This window comes from Oncorhynchus mykiss, chromosome 3 (assembly GCF_013265735.2).
Source record: "Oncorhynchus mykiss isolate Arlee chromosome 3, USDA_OmykA_1.1, whole genome shotgun sequence".
Classification (NCBI taxonomy): domain Eukaryota; kingdom Metazoa; phylum Chordata; class Actinopteri; order Salmoniformes; family Salmonidae; genus Oncorhynchus; species Oncorhynchus mykiss.
Window position 1 is genome coordinate 10,109,350 of NC_048567.1, and position 21,281 is coordinate 10,130,630.

The window sequence follows — 21,281 nt, forward strand, 5'->3', positions numbered from 1 at the left end:
AGTGATGGGAAACAAATACAATGATAAGCTGACAGAAAAAAACATGATTGAGATACCCTCACACACTTACGTTTCATGCGGTGCCAGAGCTGCTGTTGCTGTGGCAGTTGTTGTTGATGGTTCTTGTTTTTGTTGGCCTCTCCTCTCCCAGCTCCTGGTCCATACTGACCCTGTCCTTGTTGCTGGTGTTGGTTGTTATTCTGCTGCTGCTGGTATGAGTTCGGAGTCTGGTAGCTCTGCCCATAGCTGGGCCTGCCCTGGTTGTAACCTCTCATCTGATTGGGATCGTTGTTGGGGTAGGGCATGGGGTTGTAGGAGTTCTGCCCTGGAGGAAGGGGGTACTGGGAGTTGGGAGGAGGAGGGATGGCTGGGGGAGGGGGGGGTGGGGGCTGCTCAGAGCTGGTGGGGCTCTGGGGGGGTGGTTGAGGGGCAGCAGGAGGAGGGGGTTGGGGCTGAGAGGGGTAGCTGGAGGACTGGTCATCCATCACGGGCAGGGATGGAGGCTGGGAAGGTAGGGACAAATAATAGATGGTGGAAAATAAACTTGTGAAAGAAAGGTAATAAACTGCAGATGCCAAAACTTCAAACTGAGAATATCTCAATATGAAAGGAGAACTGCAGAGCAAAACATTCTAAATGCAACAGACTTCAGCTCCAGACAGATTCTTAGTGGGAGGATTACATTATGCTGAGCCGCGAGGCACCGGGTAAAGGCCCGCTACGTCATCGGTCGAAAGCGGGGCGGGAGGAGCGTCCTTCGCAAAACGAACAGTAATCTGTGCCCCTTCGCAAAACGAACAGTAATCTGTGCCCCTTCACAAAACGAACAGTAATCTGTGCCCCTTCACAAAACGAACAGTAATCTGTCCCCCTTCACAAAACGAACAGTAATCTGTGCCCCTTCACAAAACGAACAGTAATCTGTGCCCCTTCACAAAACGAACAGTAATCTGTGCCACTCAGTAATTTTGTCAACAAGGCAGCATGACGCATTGACCAATCAACAGTGTAGGGTTGTACCTGACAGTGTGAGATAATTAGGGACGCCTGGCAGGGTAGAAATAGAACATTATTCAAATGCCAGTCATCAATAACATCTTAATTCATACGTTTGATTCCTGGCGCATTTCTGTCCGGAAACAGAAAGTCATTTTTACACAAATGCCTGGCATTGGGGAATCATTTAATTAATGATTCATAAACTGCAACAGAGGAATAGTGAAGTAAACTGAAAATTTGATTGATTTAAGTAGCAGTTTTCTGATGGTTACCTGTCCAGTTGGAGTGGTGGGAGAAGGGTAAGGTCCTGGAGGTACACCATACTGGCCCTGAGGAGGATAGCCACCACCACCATACTGGAGAATCAGAGGAAAACGTACTTCAAATATGGTACTGGCTTGGCTTGTTCTGTCGGTTCATCATGTGTTAACAGTTCATCGTTTTAGTCACAAAGTGCAGGTTTTGTAATGTGTAGGCTAAATCTAACAATTCCAATTCCTTATCTAAATGCTATAGTGATGCTATAGTGCATAAAGCCGGCATCAGTGTCGGGGAAATCATTACCAAGGACTATTATCATAACAGTTCATCTAAAATGTGGAGGGTGTGGAGGATATGTACACATACGGGGCCCGGCGCCATGGGGTAGTAGTAATTGTAGGGGTAGGTGTATCCAGGATACGGTTGCTGCTGGTTCTGTTGGTACCACTGCTGGTAGTACTGCTGCTGTTGCTGCTGCTGTATGGCTGTGGACTCAGTAACTGCAGGCTGAAACTGACCAGCCTGGAAACACAAACAGACAACTACTAAGTGATGAGAGATTAAATCAGAATGAAAGCCTACTCGTCCATTTGAATCATATTCGGGTATAAAGACAGGAAGACCTGGGCCAGTTTCCACAAAGCCTCAGAGTAGGAGTGCTGATCTAGGATCAGTTTAGCCTTTTAGAATCCTAATCAATAAGACTACATACAGAGGTTGAGACCTGATCCTAGATCAGCACACTTACTTTGAGACACTTTGTGGATACCAGATCAGATGGTTGTGTGTGAAAGAAAAAAATGGTCCATGCTGTTCAGCTCGCCAAGTTAAGATAACTGTCGAGGTAATATACACTGCTCAAAAAAATAAAGGGAACACTAAAATAACACATCCTAGATCTGAATGAATTAAATATTCCTATTAAATACTTTTTTCTTTACATAGTTGAATGTGCTGACAAAAAAATCACAAAAATTATCAGTGGAAATCAAATTTATCAACCCATGGAGGTCTGGATTTGGAGTCACACTCAAAATTAAAGTGGAAAACCACACTACAGGCTGATCCAACTTTGATGTAATGTCCTTAAAACAAGTCAAAATGAGGCTCAGTAGTGTGTGTGGCCTCCACGTGCCTGTATGACCTCCCTACAACGCCTAGGCATGCTCCTGATGAGTCTGTGGTGCAACCCAGCGAGACATGATGTCCCAGATGTGCTCAATTGGATTCAGGTCTGGGGAACGGGCGGGCCAGTCCATAGCATCAATGCCTTCCTCTTGCAGGAACTGCTGACACACTCCAGCCACATGAGGTCTAGCATTGTCTTGCATTAGGAGGAACCCAGGGCCAACCGCACCAGCATATGGTCTCACAAGGGGTCTGAGGTTATCATCTCGGTACCTAATGGCAGTCAGGCTACCTCTGGCGAGCACATGGAGGAAACCAAAGAAATGCCACCCCATACCATGACTGACCCACCGCCAAACCGGTCATGCCGGAGGATGTTGCAGGCAGCAGAACGTTCTCCATGGCGTCTCCAAACTCTGTCACGTCTGTCACGTGCTCAGTGTGAACCTGCTTTCATCTGTGAAGAGCACAGGACGCCAGTGGCGAATTTGCCAATCTTGGTGTTCTCTGGCAAATGCCAAACGTCCTGCAAGGTGTTGGGCTGTAAGCACAACCCCCACCTGTGGACGTCGGGCCCTCATACCACCCTCATGGAGTCTGTTTCTGACCATTTGAGCAGACACATGCACATTTGTGGCCTGCTGGAGGACATTTTGCAGGGCTCTGGCAGTGCTTCTCCTGCTCCTCCTTGCACAAAGGCGGAGGTAGCGGTCCTGCTGCTGGGTTGTTGCCCTCCTACGGCCTCCTCCACGTCTCCTGATGTACTGGCCTGTCTCCTAGTAGCGCCTCCATGCTCTGGACACTACGCTGACAGACACAGCAAACCTTCTTGCCACAGCTCGCATTGATGTGCCATCCTGGATGAGCTGGACTACCTGAGCCACTTGTGTGGGGTGTAGACTCCGTCTCATGCTACCACTAGAGTGAAAGCACCGCCAGCATTCAAAAGTGACCAAAACATCAGCCAGGAAGCATAGGAACTGAGAAGTGGTCTGTGGTCACCACCTGCAGAACCACTCCTTTATTGGGGGTGTCTTGCCAATTGCCTATAATTTCCACCTGTTGTCTATTCCATTTGCACAACAGCATGTGAAATTTATTGTCAATCAGTGTTGCTTCCTAAGTGGACAGTTTGATTTCACAGAAGTGTGATTGACTTGGAGTTACATTGTGTTGATTAAGTGTTCCCTTTATTTTTTTGAGCAGTGTATTATACCCAATAACAAGCGCCTGTGAGATTAAAGCCATGTCTACACTACACTATTTTGGCTCCGATTTAGCTGTCCCAAACAAGTTTTTGAGATTGGAGATAAAATCTCCATGTCATTGCCTACATGGGGCCCGTGGCCGTCGCAGTCGTTTAATGTGAGTGGGTCAGAGACTCAAACTGGAAAATATCGGGACGTCTGGGATTGCTCAAAGACGAGATCAGTAGCCTACTGATCTCAGTAGCCAACTGTTCTCGTCTTTGAGAAACCCCAGACGTCCCGATATTTTCCAACATGTTTGATTTTATCGGAACCAAATCTGCAATGTTCTTGTAGTGTGAGATATGCAACAACAAGTTGAGAACGATGATCAGCAATAGCCAATGAGAGCCCGCCAGAGAAGCCAGTCAGATGACTATCGAGCAGGAGCGATGACTACTACTAATATGTGTTTGTACTTGCCTTTAACCAAAGCGTCAAATTGTTAAAGCTCTGAAGCTCACAAGCAATGTTATTTAATAAAAAACGTAAGCTAGATATTTCAAATTTGTATGGGAAGCGTGAATGACAAAACGTTTTTCAGGCTGCTTTGAGCCTCAGTTCATAGCTATGTTAAATGTAATCACTTCATTGTTATTTTGGCAAGACAGCATGGTAAGGAGAATCCTCACGACCAGGTCAACAATCTTGTAGTGTGTGACCCCGTCTGTGCCACATCGTTTAGTGTGCGCAACACTACGTTGGCAAGACAAAAAAAACACAGGAAAGACAGTCATTTAATGTTAGATGTTAGGCGATGTTAGGATTTTGAAAGTCGCTTTTTTTAAAAAAATTTTAAAGGCACTGTTACTATGCCAGTAATTGCAACAATTAGACCAGCATTTCATTTAAAAATGGCGTCACGGGAGAAACTCTCAAGAAAAAAAAAGTGCTTGGTTCATAGAACCGGGGTTACGTCAGCAACATTCAGTAGCTGCTAGATGGGGTTGTAATAAACCGAGCGGCTTCGGTTTTTTGACTATAAATATGGCTCTCTTTTGGAATGGTTTAAGCTACAAAATATTATGGCCCCATGACTGAAATATATGTTCCTGAGGTTTCTATGTGTATTCTGTTTCACTCTACAATGCCCACAAGTCACGCAGAACTCATTAGAACAGAATGGACCAACAGGCACTAAATCAGACTGGGGGAAAAAGAACATCACTAGTTAGATTTCCATCCAATTGGCAACAGATTTGAATGCGAATATTCTAAAATCCACAAAGAAAATATGCTAATTTTCCCTCCAGTGGTGTGTTTCCACCAAACGGACTTGTTGGAGAAATCTGTGCTTTATGACAGTGCACACAAAATGAAATTTTTCACTTAAGTTTTCATATATCTAATAAAAAATTAAACGTTCAGTGTGTTTTCATTGCATCTTCAACTCTACCGATAGTTTTGTCACAAACTGTTTTGTTAAATAGCACATTTTCCTATTCTGGTCTTGGCACATGCACTCTAGCCAACAGCTTACAGATACAGTGCAGGTAGGCTGTGCAGGTAGGATAGTCCACATTATTATGGATATTTGTATTTGTCAAACAGCAGTCAAGCATCGATCATGTCACCAGAATAAGACCCTCGATATTTACTGTAAAGGAGCATCAAGCTCATAGCGTGCACTTTCATAATTTACTTAATCTGTAGCCTAATAAACTGCATGGTTTCCCGAGTTGTAGTGGGCGGACCACACACCATATCATTGCGTGACTCCAAGTTGTCAACCTATGATTGGCCAACAAGCTTATTTGACACATCAAATAGTGTTAGACACTCAAAGACCCAAACGAAACGACTGAACAGCGAAGCAGCACAGCAAGTGAAAGAAATAGGTTTTGATTATGTTTTACTGGTAACGGGGACATAGGTAGGTAAATGCCAAGAAAATATATATGTGTGTGTGTGTGTGTAACCTTTATTTAACTAGGCAAGTCAGTTAAAAACAAATTCTTATTTACAATGACAGCCTACCCCGGACGACACTGGGCCAATTGTGCGCCGCCCTATGGGACTCCCAATTACGGCCGGATGTGATACAGCCTGGATTCGAACCAGGGACTGTAGTGACGCCTCTTGCACTGAGATGCAGTGCCTTAGACCGCTGTGTCCATGTGTGTGTGTGTTAAATAGTTAACTGTACTAGAATGCTTAAAAGGCAGCAAAAATGTTAAACATCGGTTATCAGTATCGTTTTTTTTGGCAAGGAAAATATCAGATATCAGTATCGGCCAAAAATGTCATATCGGTGCATCACTAATTAAAAGCTCATTTGACTCGTCAAATAGTATTATTTGACGCGCATCTTTATTGACACGCAAAGACCCAAACAATGTTCCAATAGTACGTCGTGAAGATAATAGCAGTGACGCTATTACTGTGTAACTCCGGTAGGGCAACGTGTACCGGTGCCCGAGCAGTCCGCGAAAGTCAACATCACCCACGACAGAGAACAGTTGATTGTCAAGGGCAATGAATTACATTATCTTGGCGTAAATGGATTTCGCCTTTGAGTTCTCTCTCTGAAATGTTCTTACTCTTTCAAATGACTGATGGACTTGTTGACTGCTCGAACCACACCAGCAGACATTGTGGGCTAGGTTAGGAATGCTGTGTTGCACGTGTAGCGCAAAATTTTAAGGTGGCGTCATTACGTCATGTACCTACGTTATATAGGTATGCGCATCAGCTTTGATATCGGTTTTGCACATCGTAGTTAAACTAGACATTGGGCCGATACCGATGTTGCCATTTTTAGCTAATAACATCCGATTCCGATATGTTCACCAATATATCGTGCATCCCTAGTCAAAAGTACTGTCGGACTGATTTGTAATAAACTGTCATAGCCCCAATTAAAAAGTGAACATTTGTCGTTGATGACATAACGTTTCTTACATGGTTGGGTGGCATTTTTATATATATCAAAATGTGTCACGGGCCAAAACAGTTCAGAAACCCCTGAATTCGACGAATAGAACTGCCATCTGCCAGATACAAAACCCCTTCCTAAGCAGAACTTCACTTCATTATCGTAGGTAACGTGCCTTACAGTAAGTGAACAAACGCATCCAAGAAGCAAAACACAGACAAATATGCAAGCACACACCTGTGCTGTGGTCCGGTTGGCCTGAGCGGTCTTGGTGGCGCTCTGGGTCTTGCTAATGGAGGCCAGTGCCTGTCTGGCCTTCTCCCACTCTGGGTTTTCCGAGACTGTCTGGCCCTCTGGACCTGCTGCTGCGTCATACGACCTACAACCGACAGGAGACATGTGACTGTCAGTCAGTCAGTATGGAAACCAAACAAATGTCTGATACATTTAATAACATGACCAAGTTTCAGGTGTGTTAACTTGGAAGATACTACCACCAAAACAGCAATATTTACAGTACACCAATTCTTTAATCAAGAGATTAGATTGATAATTTTTGGAAATGTGTAACTACACTGAACAAAAAATATAAAAACAACAATTTCAAAGCTTTTACTGAGTTACAGTTCATAAAGGAAACATTTTTTATTTAACCAGGAAAAGCCCATTGAGACCCAGAGTCTCTTTTTCACGGGAGACCTGGCCAGGAAGGCAGCAGCAATCAATACATTACAGAATTAAAACATAAAACAATACAACATGATCCAGCCTTCAAATGCATTTACACTCCTCTGGAACAGTCTCCCATCAAAATGTAAAATTCATTCAGTGGCACTAACTTATGAAGTATGGATTGTAGACTATTTCATGCCTGGTACCGTCTCATGCTCACTGACATTTTGCCTTGTGTGTATTAACTAGTAGGAGACTGTTGGAACAGTGTTTACCTGGTTGAAATGACACTCGACTAGAAGGACCACATGCTAAGCTGTCAGACTCAGTGTTGCAAAGGTGGAGAGCAGTGGACAATTTTTCTCATGTATTGTGTGGGTAAGTGTGTGTGGTGATTTTTATTTCATGCCTATTTCATGCCTCTGGTGCAAAAGACGAGAAGGCAGTCTTGCCAAATAGTGTAAATGTCCTGGGGACTTTAAGTAGCAACCACCTAGCAGGCCGGGTATGGAAACCACTGGTTAAGAGAATGTCAAGTGTGCAAAGCCGTCATCAAGGCAAAGGGTCGCAACTTCGAAGAAACTCTAATATAAAATACATTTTGATTTGTTTAACACGTTTTTGGTTACGACATGATTTCATGTGTGTTATTTCACAGTTGATGTATTCACTATTATTCATCACTGTAGAAAATAGTAAAAATAAAGAAAAACCCTTGAATGTGTAGGTGTGTCCAAACTTTTGACTGGAACTGTATGACTACCTGCATATAGATGCAACTTTTCTGGTTGCATCCCATTTCCCAGATGATTAATAAAAATTGAGAACACCACGAGCTAAAACGGAACCCAGCAGCTAAAATGAAATAAATGTATTAGGTCCTAATCTATGGATTTCACATGACTGGGAATACAGATATGCATCTATTGGGTCACAGACACCTTAAAAAAGGCATGGATCAGAAAACCAGTAAGTATCTGATGTGCACAGTATTTGCCTCATGCAGCGCAACACATCTCCTTTGCAGAGTTGATCAGGCTGTTGACTGTGGCCTGTTGTCCCACTCCTCTTCAATGGCTGTGCGAAGTTGCTGTATATTGGCTGGAAACGGAACACGCGGAAATACACGTCGACCCAGAGCATCCCAAATATGCTCAAAGGGTGACATGTCTGGTGAGTATACAGGCAATGGAAGAACATGGAAATTTTCAGCTTCCAGGAATTGTGTATAGATCCTTGCGACATGGGACCGTGCATTATCATGCTGAAACATGAGGTGATGGTGGCTGATGAATAGCACGACAATGGGCCTCAGGATGTCGTCATGGTATCTCTGTGCATCGAAACAGTCATCAATAAAAAGCAATTGTGTTCGTTGTCCATAGCTTATGCCTGCCCATACCACAACTCCACCGCTACCATGGGGCACTCTGTTCACATCTGATCATTTATCACTCTGCAAAATTGTAATTATTCGCCTACCTCCTCATGCCTTTTGCACACAATGAATATATAGACTTATTTTTTTCTACTGTGTTATTGACTTGTTAATTGTTTACTCCATGTGTAACTCTGTGTTGTCTGTTCACACTGCTATGCTTTATCTTGGCCAGGTCGCAGTTGTAAATGAGAACTTGTTCTCAACTAGCCTACCTGGTTAAATAAAGGTGAAATAAAAAATAATTTAATAAATCGGAATGGCCGATTAATTAGGGCCGATTTCAAGTTTTCATAACAATCGGAAATCGGTATTTTTGGACACGGATTTGGCCGATTTTTTTATACACCTTTATTTATACACCTTTACACTGTGTCACCAAGATGGCATAGCAGTCAGACGTCTTTTGTCCTCGTCTTGTCCCGTATATATATATATATATATATATATATATATATATATATATATATATATATATATATTTACAACTTTCTTCGCATACCTTTTTATGTATTTTTTTATTTTCCATAAACTGAACTTCAAAACGCTCCTGCAACCCACCTCACCAATTTATTTATTATTTACCTAAAATCTGTAATCCTCCATAGAAGCTAGCCTGAAGCTAATCAGAAGCTAGCCAGAAGCTAGTTAGCTTCTTTACTGGCTAATCGTTAGTATTCAGCTAACCACGGATTGTGGTCATCAGCTATCCTTTAACTCGAAAATCTATCGGCAGTTTTGTACAGCGCGGCTCAGACCGGAACATACCGGACCTATTTTTCTCTCCATGTCCCCGGATTTCAACCACAAGCTCTGGACATTTATACCTGGATCTCGCAGCTGTTCCATCAGCCACTCCTGGGCTACAATCAACTATCCAGACCCATTTTACTGCCAACGCGGAGCCCCACCGGGCCTCACAACTGGTCTACCGACGTTATCTGCCTGAGGGAGTTATCCAGCTGGCATCTCCGTCGCGACGTTGCCTGAACACCCATCTGCGGCCTGCTAATCGTTAGCCGTCTTATCGGCTGCTATCTGAATAGATCTATCGGACAATTTTTTTCTTGGGCCACTATAACTATATCTATTTTTTTTGCGAATTGGAACCCCACTAATCGCACCGACGGAAACGCACAAGGTGGCTAATAACAGACCTCCATCCTATGCTAGCTTGTTACCGATGGCCCGGCTAGCTGTCTGAATCGCCGTGACCCCAACCAACCTCACTACTCACTGGACCCTTTTGATCACTCGACTAAGCATGCCTCTCCTTAATGTCAATATGCCTTGTCCATTGCTGTTCTGGTTAGTGTTTATTGGCTTATTTCACTGTAGAGCCTCTAGTCCTGCTCACTATACCTTATCCAACCTAATAGTTCCACCACCCACACATGCGATGACATCTCCTGGTTACAATGATGTTTCTAGAGACAATATCTCTCTCATTATCACTCAATACCTAGGTTTACCGCCACTGTATTCACATCCTACCGCACCTTTATCTGTACATTATACCTTGAAGCTATTTCATCGCCCCCAGAAACCTCCCTTTACTCTCTGTTCCAGACGTTCTAGACTCCTCCTATTTTCCTCTGGTGATGTAGAGGCCCTGCAGTGCCTAGCTCCACTCCTATTCCCCAGACGCTCTCTTTTGATGACTTCTGTAACTGTAATAGCCTTGGTTTCATGCATGTTAACATTAGAAGCCTCCTCCCTAAGTTTGTTTTATTCACTGCATTAGCACACTCTGCCAACCCAGATGTTTTAGCTGTGTCTGAATCCTGGCTTAGGAAGACCACCAAAAATTCAGAAATTTTAATTCCTAACTACAACATTTTCAGACAAGATAGAACTGCCAATGGGGGCGGTGTTGCAATCTACTGCAAAGATAGCCTGCAGAGTTCTGTTCTACTATCCAGGTCTGTACCCAAACAATTTTAACTTCTACTTTTAAAAATCCACCTCTCTAAAAACAAGTCTCTCACCGTTGCCGCCTGCTATAGACCACCCTCTGCCCCCAGCTGCGCTCTGGACACCATATGTGAACTGATTGCCCCCCATCTATCTTCAGAGCTCGTGCTGCTAGGCGACCTAAACTGGAACATGATTAACACCCCAGCCATCCAACAATCTAAGCTTGATGCCCTCAATCTCACACAAATGATCAATGAACCTACCAGGTACCTCCCCAAAGCCGTAAACACGGGCACCCTCATAGATATCCCCATTGAGACCGTGTCTGTGCCTCAACCTAGGTTGGGCAAAACTACATGGCGGTGTTCGCCTTAGCAATCTCACTAGGATAAAGACCTCCATTCCTGTCATTATTGAAAGAGATCATGATACCTCACATCTCATAATAGGGCTACTTAATGTTAGATCCCTTACTTCAAAGGCAATTATAGTCAATGAACTAATCACTGATCATAATCTTGATGTGATTGGCCAGACTGAAACATGGTTTAAGCCTGATGAATTTACTGTGTTAAATGAGGTCTCACCTCCTGGCTACACTAGTGACAATATCCCCCGTGCATCCCGCAAAGGCGGAGGTGTTGCTAACATTTACGATAGCCAGTTTCAATTTACCCCCCAAAAAAAGAAGTTTTCGTCTTTTGAGCTTCTAGTCATGAAATCTATGCAGCCTGCTCAATCACTTTTTATAGCTACTGTTTACAGGCCTCCTGGGCCATATACAGCGTTCCTCATTGAGTTCCCTGAATTCCTATCGGACCTTGTAGTCATAGCAGATAATATTCTAATCTTTGGTGACTTTAATATTCACATGGAAAAGTCCACAGACCCACTCCAAAAGTATTTTGGAGCCATCATCGACTCAGTGGGTTTTGTCCAACATGTCTCTGGACCTACTCACTGTCACAGTCATACTCTGGACCTAGTTTTGTCCCATGGAATAAATGTTGTGGATCTTAATGTTTTTCCTCATAATCCTGGACTATCGGACCACCATTTTATTACATTTGCAATTGCAACAAATAATCTGCTCAGACCCCAACCAAGGAACATCAAAAGTCGTGCTACAAATTCACAGACAACACAAAGATTCCTTGATGTCCTTCCAGACTCCCTCTGTCTACCCAAGGACGCCAGAGGACAAAAATCAGTTAACCACCTAACTGAGGAACTCAATTTAACCTTGCACAATACCCTAGATGCAGTTGCACCCCTAAAACCTAAAAACATTTCTCATAAGAAACTAGCTCCCTGGTATACAGAAAATACCCGAGCTCTGAAGCAAGCTTCCAGAAAATTGGAACGGAAATGGCGCCACACCAAACTGGATGTCTTCCGACTAGCTTGGAAAGATAGTACCGTGCAGTATCGAAGGGCCCTTACTGCTGCTAGATCATCCTATTTTTCCAACTTAATTGAGGAAAATAATAACAATCCGAAATTTCTCTTTGATACTGTCGCAAAGCTAACTAAAAAGCAGCATTCCCCAAGAGAGGATGGCTTTCACTTCAGCAGTAATAAATTCATGAACTTCTTTGAGGAAAAGATCATGATTATTAGAATGCAAATTACGGACTCCTCTTTAAATCTGCGTACTCCTTCAAAGCTCAATTGTCCTGAGTCTGCACAACTCTGCCAGGACCTAGGATCAAGAGAGACGCTCAAGTGTTTTAGTACTATATCTCTTGACACAATGATGAAAAGAATCATGGCCTCTAAACCTTCAAGCTGCATACTGGACCCTATTCCAACTAAACTACTGAAAGAGCTGCTTCCTGTGCTTGGCCCTATGGTGCTTGGCCCTCCTATGTTGAACATAATAAACGGCTCTCTATCCATCAGATGTGTACCAAACTCACTAAAGTGGCAGTAACAAAGCCTCTCTTGAAAAAGCCAAACCTTGACCCAGAAAATATAAAAAACTATCGGCCTATATGGAATCTTCCATTCTTCTCAAAAATATTAGTAAAGGCTGTTGCGCAACAACTCACTGCCTTCCTGAAGACAAACAATGTATACGGAATGCTCCAGTCTGGTTTTAGACCCCATCATAGCACTGAGACTGCACTTGTGAAGGTGGTAAATGACCTTTTAATGGCATCAGACCGAGGCTCTGCATCGGTCCTCCTAGACCTTAGTGCTGCTTTTGATACCATCGATCACCACATTCTTTTGGAGAGATTGGAAACCCAAATTGGTCTACACGGACAAGTTCTGGCCTGGTTTAGATCTTATCTGTCGGAAAGATATCAGTTTGTCTCTGTGAATGGTTTGTCCTCTGACAAATCAACTGTAAATTTCAGTGTTCCTCAAGGTTCCGTTTTAGGACCACTATTGTTTTCACTATATATTTTACCTCTTGGGGATGTCATTCAAAAACATGTTAACTTTCACTGCTATGCGGATGACACACAGCTGTACATTTCAATGAAACATGGTGAAGCCCCAAAATTGCCCTCGCTAGAAGCATGTGTTTCAGACATAAGGAAGTGGATGGCTGCAAACGTTCTACTTTTAAACTCGGACAAAACAGAGATGCTTGTTCTAGGTCCCAAGAAACAAAGAGATCTTCTGTTGAATCTGACAATCAATCTTAATGGTTGTACAGTCGTCCTTCAGTTTTATTTGAGACCTCGGCGTTACTCTGGACCCTTATCTCTCTTTTGAAGAACATATCAAGACCATTTCAAGGACAGCTTTATTCCATCTACGTAACCTTGCAAAAATCTGAAACTTTCTGTCCAAAAATGATGCAGAAAAATGATTCCATGCTTTTGTCACTTCTAGGTTAGACTACTGCAATGCTCTACTTTCCGGCTAAAACACTAAATAAACTTCAGTTAGTGCTAAATACGGCTGCTAGAATACTGACTAGAACCAAAAATGTTGATCATATTACTCCAGTGTTAGCCTCCTTACACTGGCTTCCTGTCAAGGCAAGGGCTGATTTCAAGGTTTTACTGCTAACCTACAAAGCATTACATGGGCTTACCCCTACCTATCTTTCTGATTTGGTCCTGCCGTACATACCTACATGTACGCAACGGTCACAAGACGCAGGCCTCCTAATTGTCCCTAGAATTTCTAAGCAAACAGCTGGAGGCAGGGCTTTCTCCTATAGAGCTCCATTTTTATGGAATGGTCTGCCTACCCATGTGAGAGACGCAAACTCGGTCTCAACCTTTAAGTCTTTACTGAAGACTCATCTCTTCAGTGGGTCATATGATTGAGTGTAGTCTGGCCCAGGAGTGTGAAGGTGAACGGAAAGGCTCTGGAGCAACGAACCGCCCTTGCTGTCTCTGCCTGGCCGGTTCCCCTCTTTCCACTGGGATTCTCTGCCTCTAACCCTATTACAGGGGCTGAGTGACTGGCTTTACTAGGGCTCTTTCATACCGTCCCTAGGAGGGGTGTGTCACTTGAGTGGGTTGAGTCACTGATGTGATCTTCCTGTCTGGGTTGGCGTCCCCCCTTGGGTTGTGCCGTGGCGGAGATCTTTGTGGGCTATACTCGGCCTTGTCTCAGGATGGTAAGTTGGTGGTTGAAGATATCCCTCTAGTGGTGTGGGGGCTGTGCTTTGGCAAAGTGGGTGGGATTATATCCTTCCTGATTGGCCCTGTCCGGGGGTGTCATCGGATGGGGCCACAGTGTCTCCTGACCCCTCCTGTCTCAGCCTCCAGTATTTATGCTGCAGTAGTTAATGTGTCGTGGGGCTAGGGTCAGTTTGTTATTTCTGGAGTACTTCTCCTGTCCTATCCGGTGTCCTGTGTGAATTTAAGTATGCTCTTTTTAATTATCTCGGAGGACCTGAGCCCTAGGACCATGCCTCAGGACTACCTGACATGATGACTCCTTGCTGTCCCCAGTCTACCTGGCCGTGCTGCTGCTCCAGTTTCAACTGTTCTGCCTGTGATTATTATTATTTGACCATGCTGGTCATTTATGAACATTTGAACATCTTGGCCATGTTCTGTTATGATCTCCACCCGGCACAGCCAGAAGAGGACTGGCCACCCACATAGCCTGGTTCCTCTCTCGGTTTCTTCCTAGGTTTTGGCCTTTCTAGGGAGTTTTTCCTAGCCACCGTGCTTCTACACCTGCATTGCTTGCCGTTTGGAGTTTTAGGCTGGGTTTCAGGCTGGGTTTCTGTACAGCACTTTGAGATATCAGCTGATGTACGAAGGGCTATATAAATACATTTGATTTGATCCTAACCAACTTGCCCTCTAAATACACCTCTGCTGTCTTCAACCAAGATCTCAGCAATCACTGCCTCATTGCCTGCATCCGTAATGGGTCAGCGGTCAAACGACCTCTACTCATCACTGGCAAACGCTCCCTGAAACACTTCAGCGAGCAAGCATTTCTAATCTATCTGGCCGGGGTATCCTGGAAGGATATTGATCTCATCCCGTCAGTAGAGGATGCCTGGTTATTTTAGTTAGAAAAGCCAAGGTTAGCTTTTTCAAGCAGAAGCTATACTGTTACACTGGCAATACTAAAGTGCCTATAAGAACATCCAATGGTCAAAGGTATGTGGAATACAAATGGTATAGAGATAAATAGTCCTATAAATACTATATTAACCTCACTGCGTACCGAACCTGTTAGCGGGATTAAAATCGACAACATACGGTGTTCGCTCCATAAATAGTCATATTAAACACAAGTGTCTCACATGGTTCGAAAGCCTAGAATCTTGCTAATCCAACTGCGTTGTCAGATTTTTAAAATGATTTATTGCGAAAGAATACGCTGCGATTATCTGAGCACAGACCCCCATATCAAACTACTTATTCAGCCAGCACTTGCGAAACAAAATCACAGATTGCATTGAAATAAATAATTTACCTTTGAAGATCTTGCTCTGGTTGCAATCCCAAGGCTCATTGTTACACAATGAATGGTCTTTTTTTGGTTAAATCCATTTTTTATAGACTAACACAAAACATTTTGTGAACGCTTATCTTGTTGAATTTCGTGTCATTCAATTTGACGTAACATCCAACGTAAAATAGACAGACTTTCCCCGAATTTATCCAGTCATGTTTGGTTTCCTTGCAATCAACTGTTTGTAACACAACCAAACCTGATGGGTCATTTTGCGGGACGTATTGACCCGGACAAACCGATTGGAAGACAACAAGTGACGAGCCCATTGTGCCCCAATTATATGACCACTGTCTCGTTGATTGACTGTCTTTTAACCCAACGACCACTGATCGTCTTGAAATCTAGCTGGGTAGATAGCCAATGAGCAGAGGTAAACGGCAATATCCCATGATTCTTTGTTTTAAGACAAACCTTTCCATTGAACGCTGGCGTAAGGACCGTTCTTTCGCCATTGCCAATTCAACCGTGAAGGAGCAAAGCTTATTACGCACAGCAGTATTTCGGTGACTTGCATCTTCAGCTGTTTATTTATCCAACATCATGGCGAATAAGTCAAGGAAAGCTAATTCTAAGACTAGATATACGAATGTAGAAACAATGTTGGAGGAAATTCATCGTGAAAGTGAGCCAGATCTGCTTTTTGACGACTCCATTTTGGAGACTCTGAAACTGAGGCATATTTTTTGAACGGAGAGGACATTGTTTTGGACTGGTAAGTTGCTCTCATGCTAATGCCGTTGTTTGATATTAATATAAAATATTATTTGTGATTGTTTTTAAAAAATGTTGCAATATATAAAGATGTAATGAAATGGGTAAAGTACACGTTAGCTAGTCATTGTGAGTGAGTGTCTGTTTGTATGAGAACGACCATAGCCTATGTCTGTGTGTGTGTGTGTGTATGTGTATGTGTATGTGTGTGTGTATGTATGTGTGTGTATATATATATATATATATATATATATATAAAATGGTATTGTGTAGAATGCAAACCCATACATATCAACACAACCAGCATGCTTCCTCCAATCAGTCTACATTAGAGGGAGCATTAAAGAGCTTGCTGGCTACAGCTCCACTGCACCAAGCCCTGTCCCTTCTGCTCCTGCCACAAGTGTTCATCTGCCCAAATATATTTGTGCAGGCATGGATGTGCCTAAGGACCAAAAGGGCACAGCATGGAAGCGTTGCTGTGTTGTTTGCATGATGAAGTCTCCCATCACATGCACCACATGCTCAGTGATCCTCTGCTTTACATCAGAAAGAGACTGCTATGGCATCTGGCATCAGCAGCAGAATATTGTCTAGAGTTTTGGTAAAGTTGGTGGGGTTATATGGCAAAGTGGGTGGGGGCTAGGGTCAGTATGTTATATCTGGAGTACTTTTCCTGTCTTATCCGGTGTCGTGTGAATTTAAGTCCGCTCTCTCTTTCTCTCTGAGGACTTGAGCCCTTGGACCATGCTTCAGGACTACCTGCCATGATGACTCCTTGCTGTCCCCAGTCCACCCGGCCTGGCTGCTGTTCCAGTTTCAACTGTTCTGCCTGCGGCTATGGAACCCTAAACTGTTCATTTTTACTCGAGGTGTTGTCCTGTCCTGTCCAACCACTGTGATCTCCACCCGGCACAGCCAGAAGAGGACTGGCCACCCCTCATAGCCTGGTTCCTATAGGTTTCTTCTTAGGTTTTTGCCTTTCTAGGGAGTTTTTCCTAGCCACCGTGCTTCTACACCTGCATTGCTTGCTGTTTGGGGTTTTAGGCTGGGGCTATATAAATAGATTTGATTTGATAAGAGGATCTTCCAAATATTGAAGGTGTGTAAATAGTTACCCATGTTATTTTGTAAATGTGTGTATATATATTATTTTTTTTTCATGTTTTTTTTATCAATAATTTTTTTCCCCCATATTTTTATCTAAACCAGATCTATTGTGTTATATTCTCCTACATTCAATTCACATTCACACAAACTTCATATTCTTGGTTCTGTGCCTGAGCTACAGGCTGTTAGATTTGGGTATGTCTTCAGGCGGAAATTGCACAAAGTAGGGGGGAGCTCTAAGAGGTAAACTCCAACCTAAAACCTCTTACCTTGGAATATTGAAGTCTCATGTTAAAAGGAACCACCAGCTTTTATATGTTCTGAGCAAGGAACTTAAACATTAGCTTTTTTACATGGCACATATTGCACTTTTACTTTCTTCTCCAACACTTTGTTTTTGCATTATTTAAACCAAATTGAACATTTTTCATTATTTATTTGAGGCTAAATAGATTATTGATGTATTATATTAAGTTAAAATATGTGTTAATTCAGTATTGTTGTAATTCTCATTATTACAAATAATTGTTTTTATTTATTTAAAAAATATGTATTTATTAAATCGGCCGATTAATCGGTATTGGCTTTTTTTGGGGCCTCCAATGATTGGTATCGGCGTTGAAAAATCCTAATCGGTCAACCTCTAGTGGTTACACGTGGTGTGCGTTTGTGAGGCCGTTGGACTTAATGCCAAATTCTCTAAAACGACATTGGAGGTGGCTTTTGGTAAAGAAATAAACAAATTCCATGGAAACAGCTCTGGTGGACATTCCCTTAAAACGTGACATCTGTGGCATTGTGTTGTGACAAAACTGCACATTTTATAGCGGCCTTTTATTGTCCCCAGGTGCACCTGTGCAATGATCATGCTGTTTAATCAGCTTCTCGATATGCCACACCTGTCAGGTGGATGGATTATCTTGGAAAGGCAAAATGATGACAAACAGATGTAACTTTTGCACAAGATTCTAGATAAATAAGCTTTATGCGCACATGGAACATTTATGGAATCTTTTATTTTAGCTCATGAAACCAATACTTTACATGTTGCGTTCATATTTTTGCTCAGTGTATATGAATACATTTTAGTAAGGTAACCTGTTGAATGAGCACCTCAGTTGCTTGAGCATGGCCCTGTCACACACACACAATTCAAAGCCTGCTATTTCTGTGGCCCCTAAATAAAATGGGACATTCTCATTGATGGGATATAAATGTGTCTCTGTTAACAGAGGTATGTTGAGCGAAGCTCAAAATAAGAGTGCTTTGCTAACACATGAAGAATAGCAAGAACCCCTGCTAGTACAGAATAAAACAGTCATCGCCTTGCCCTGCCTATATTTAAGAGACAGTAACTTTTCTGACAACTAGCTAGACCATTTCCAAATTGTATATAAGTGATTCAATGACAAGTTAGACAATACTGCCCAAGCCTTGGGAGAGTAGCTCAACTGCCCGGTCCGGAATCAACCCATTAGCCCTATTACACCAGTTCATGATGAACCATCATAGACATGAAAATCGTGTTGATACTAGAAGTTGTTGTGACCCGGCCTGGAAGATAACGTTAACTTAGTGAGAGTCTTGGATTGATGTTACTAGGTTACTGGACTGTGACCCAGATAGCTAATTACCTTGTCAATCACAACTACGTACTACATAGTTGGTGGTATTTGCTAGTACAGAAGCCTAGCCGATACGAAGTTGCAGGAAAGTAGGAGTTAGCTAACGTTAACTTACTGGCTAATTAGCGTTTGCTAGGTAACGTTAGTTACGTTAACGGAACGAGAAGAACTCTGCGAATCGCAGGCTTTCTTCGGACGTTATTAAATGTCAATGTCTAGCTATAATACAGGTCAAAATAAAGTGAGAACATATTCGAAAGCTCGATGATTCACTTGATAATTTTAGATCTTACCAGTTAGCAGCTGGAGCTGTCTGGGTCGTATTCGCCGCCATTTTGCCACCGAGATAACTAGCTAGCTACAGTACCAATCTAATAGAACGTCGTCGGCCAGAAGACCCTAACGTATACAAGAACGATTAAATCACAATATTCAAGGAAAGTTGGTCTTTTACACTACCATCCACTACTTCTCAACAAGACAGTCTTTAAATTTAAGAAAAAAAACACACTATAAGGCAATATCTAAACGTCGAATAATGCCATTTTCACAAGAACAACCATAGCGGCAATGGATCTTCAACTGAAAAACAAAATGGCAGTTGCATTAGATATGGAACGTATGCCTCGCCTTCCGTTTCCTTTGCCTCGCCTCCTCTCATTGGAGGAAAGTACTTACCTACTTTGTTCCTAGATTTCAAAGTTTTGCCTTCTCATTATCACAACTGCTACTACTTGCGTAATACAATTATTGTTGTTAAACACCGTAACCCTTGGTGTTGCAGAATAATATTGAATAAACGTTTTTTTGATTCTACTGGTGAAAAGCTGTTATAAGACTCTTCATCCTCCACCACACAACTGTCAAGCAAGGTGAATGTGATAAGATAGTCTCGACCAGGGATGGGCAACTTTGATATCTGAACTCATCATGAGGGGCCGCAGTAGCTCGCTAGTCTTTGTACCCAAATCCATACCCACACGTGCAGTCAGAGCCGGCCATAGCCTTTTGGGGGCCCTAAGTGAGAGTGGCTGGCCCCCCAGTCGGCAATTCGACCATGATTACTACAAGTTTAGATAGCTGGCTCGACTAATTTACCAATCTAAAAAAATGTTATCTGACATGAGCTAATTGAGTGACTGTGTAGTGACTCTACTATTCTAACTCTAAACAGTAATTCGAGACCCTGACAGAGTTCCTGAATTAAAAATAAATAATTATTATTACGTTTTAGGAAATGGATCCTCGTATAGCTGTAGGAAGTAGGTATGCTGAGGGTGCCCCCTGAAAAATCTGAAAGTAAAAAATATTAATATAAAAAAATTCTCACTAAAGTTATATGTTTTAATGTCACATCCACAAGTATTGTAAAATGCCTTTCATGCAAACTCAAAACCCAACAATGCAATAATCAATAATAATGTATTAGTATTTTTTTTGAACACACAAGAAATAAGAATAAGAAATATGAAATTGACAATAAAATAAGTAAGTAAGCATACTATATACAGGGAATATTTGTAAAAGTCAGTTCCAATAACCTATTTACAATGTGCAGGGATACTGGAGTGATGGAGGTAGATATGTAAAAGGTTAAGGTGACTAGGAAACAGGATATAAGATAAACAGAGTAGCAGCAGCTTGTATGTGAGTGGGTGTGGAGTCTGTATAAATGTCTGTGCATATTATGTATGCGGCAGGGTAGCCTAGTGGTTAGAGTGTTGGACGAGTAACCGAAAGGTTGTAAGTTCAAATCCCCAAGCTGACAAGGTACAGATTTGTTGCTCTGCCCCTGAACAGGCAGTTAACCCACTGTTCCTAGGACATCATTGAAAATAAGAATTTGTTCTTAACTGACTTGCCTAGTTAAATAAAGGTTAAAAAAATGTGTTAGTGTGTAGGGTCCTGTGAATGTGCATAGAGACAGTAAAGTCAATAAGGTTTACTCAGATAGTCTATGAAGCAAGTTTGTTAGCTATTTATCAATCATATTGCTTGGGGATAGAAGCTGTTCAAGAGCCTGTTGGAGTCAGACTTGATGCACTGGTACTACTTGCCGTGCTGCAGCAGAAAAAATAGTCTATGGCTTGGGTGGTTGGAGTCTAATAGAAGTCCACTGGGCCTTTCCTGGTTCTGGATACATGGGCCTACACTGGGCCAGTTGCCCATCCCTGGTCTAAACTCTGGTCTACAGCCAGTTCAATTTGAATATTTGATTTGGGTCATAGCAGCATTGTTTGCAGTGTGCCAATTATACTGTGACATTCGGGGGTCTCTATTTATTTCATGGGACCTCCAATGTGTGCACACCCCAAAAAATGTATGGGCCTAATAGTAAAGACATGATA

At 42.5% G+C, this 21,281-nt stretch overlaps 1 protein-coding gene across 2 annotated transcripts in view; it reads right to left on the minus strand.

Moving 5' to 3' along the window:
* LOC110520825 (leukocyte receptor cluster member 8 homolog) overlaps positions 1-19,553 on the minus strand; it is a 29,466-nt gene extending 9,913 nt beyond the window's left edge. Inside the window, exons 1-5 of one of the 2 annotated variants that reach the window (XM_036968382.1) lie at positions 19,227-19,553; positions 6,748-6,889; positions 1,627-1,782; positions 1,272-1,355; positions 71-503 (exon numbers count right to left, since the gene is read on the minus strand). In XM_036968382.1, coding sequence (XP_036824277.1) covers positions 71-503; positions 1,272-1,355; positions 1,627-1,782; positions 6,748-6,889; positions 19,227-19,267 — 856 coding nt within the window. In that variant the 5' untranslated portion in view covers positions 19,268-19,553. Of the gene's footprint in view, positions 1-70; positions 504-1,271; positions 1,356-1,626; positions 1,783-6,747; positions 6,914-19,226 lie in introns of both variants that reach the window. The other variant, XM_036968381.1, reaches the window with a different exon arrangement.
* Between the last annotated feature and the right edge of the window lie 1,728 nt (positions 19,554-21,281).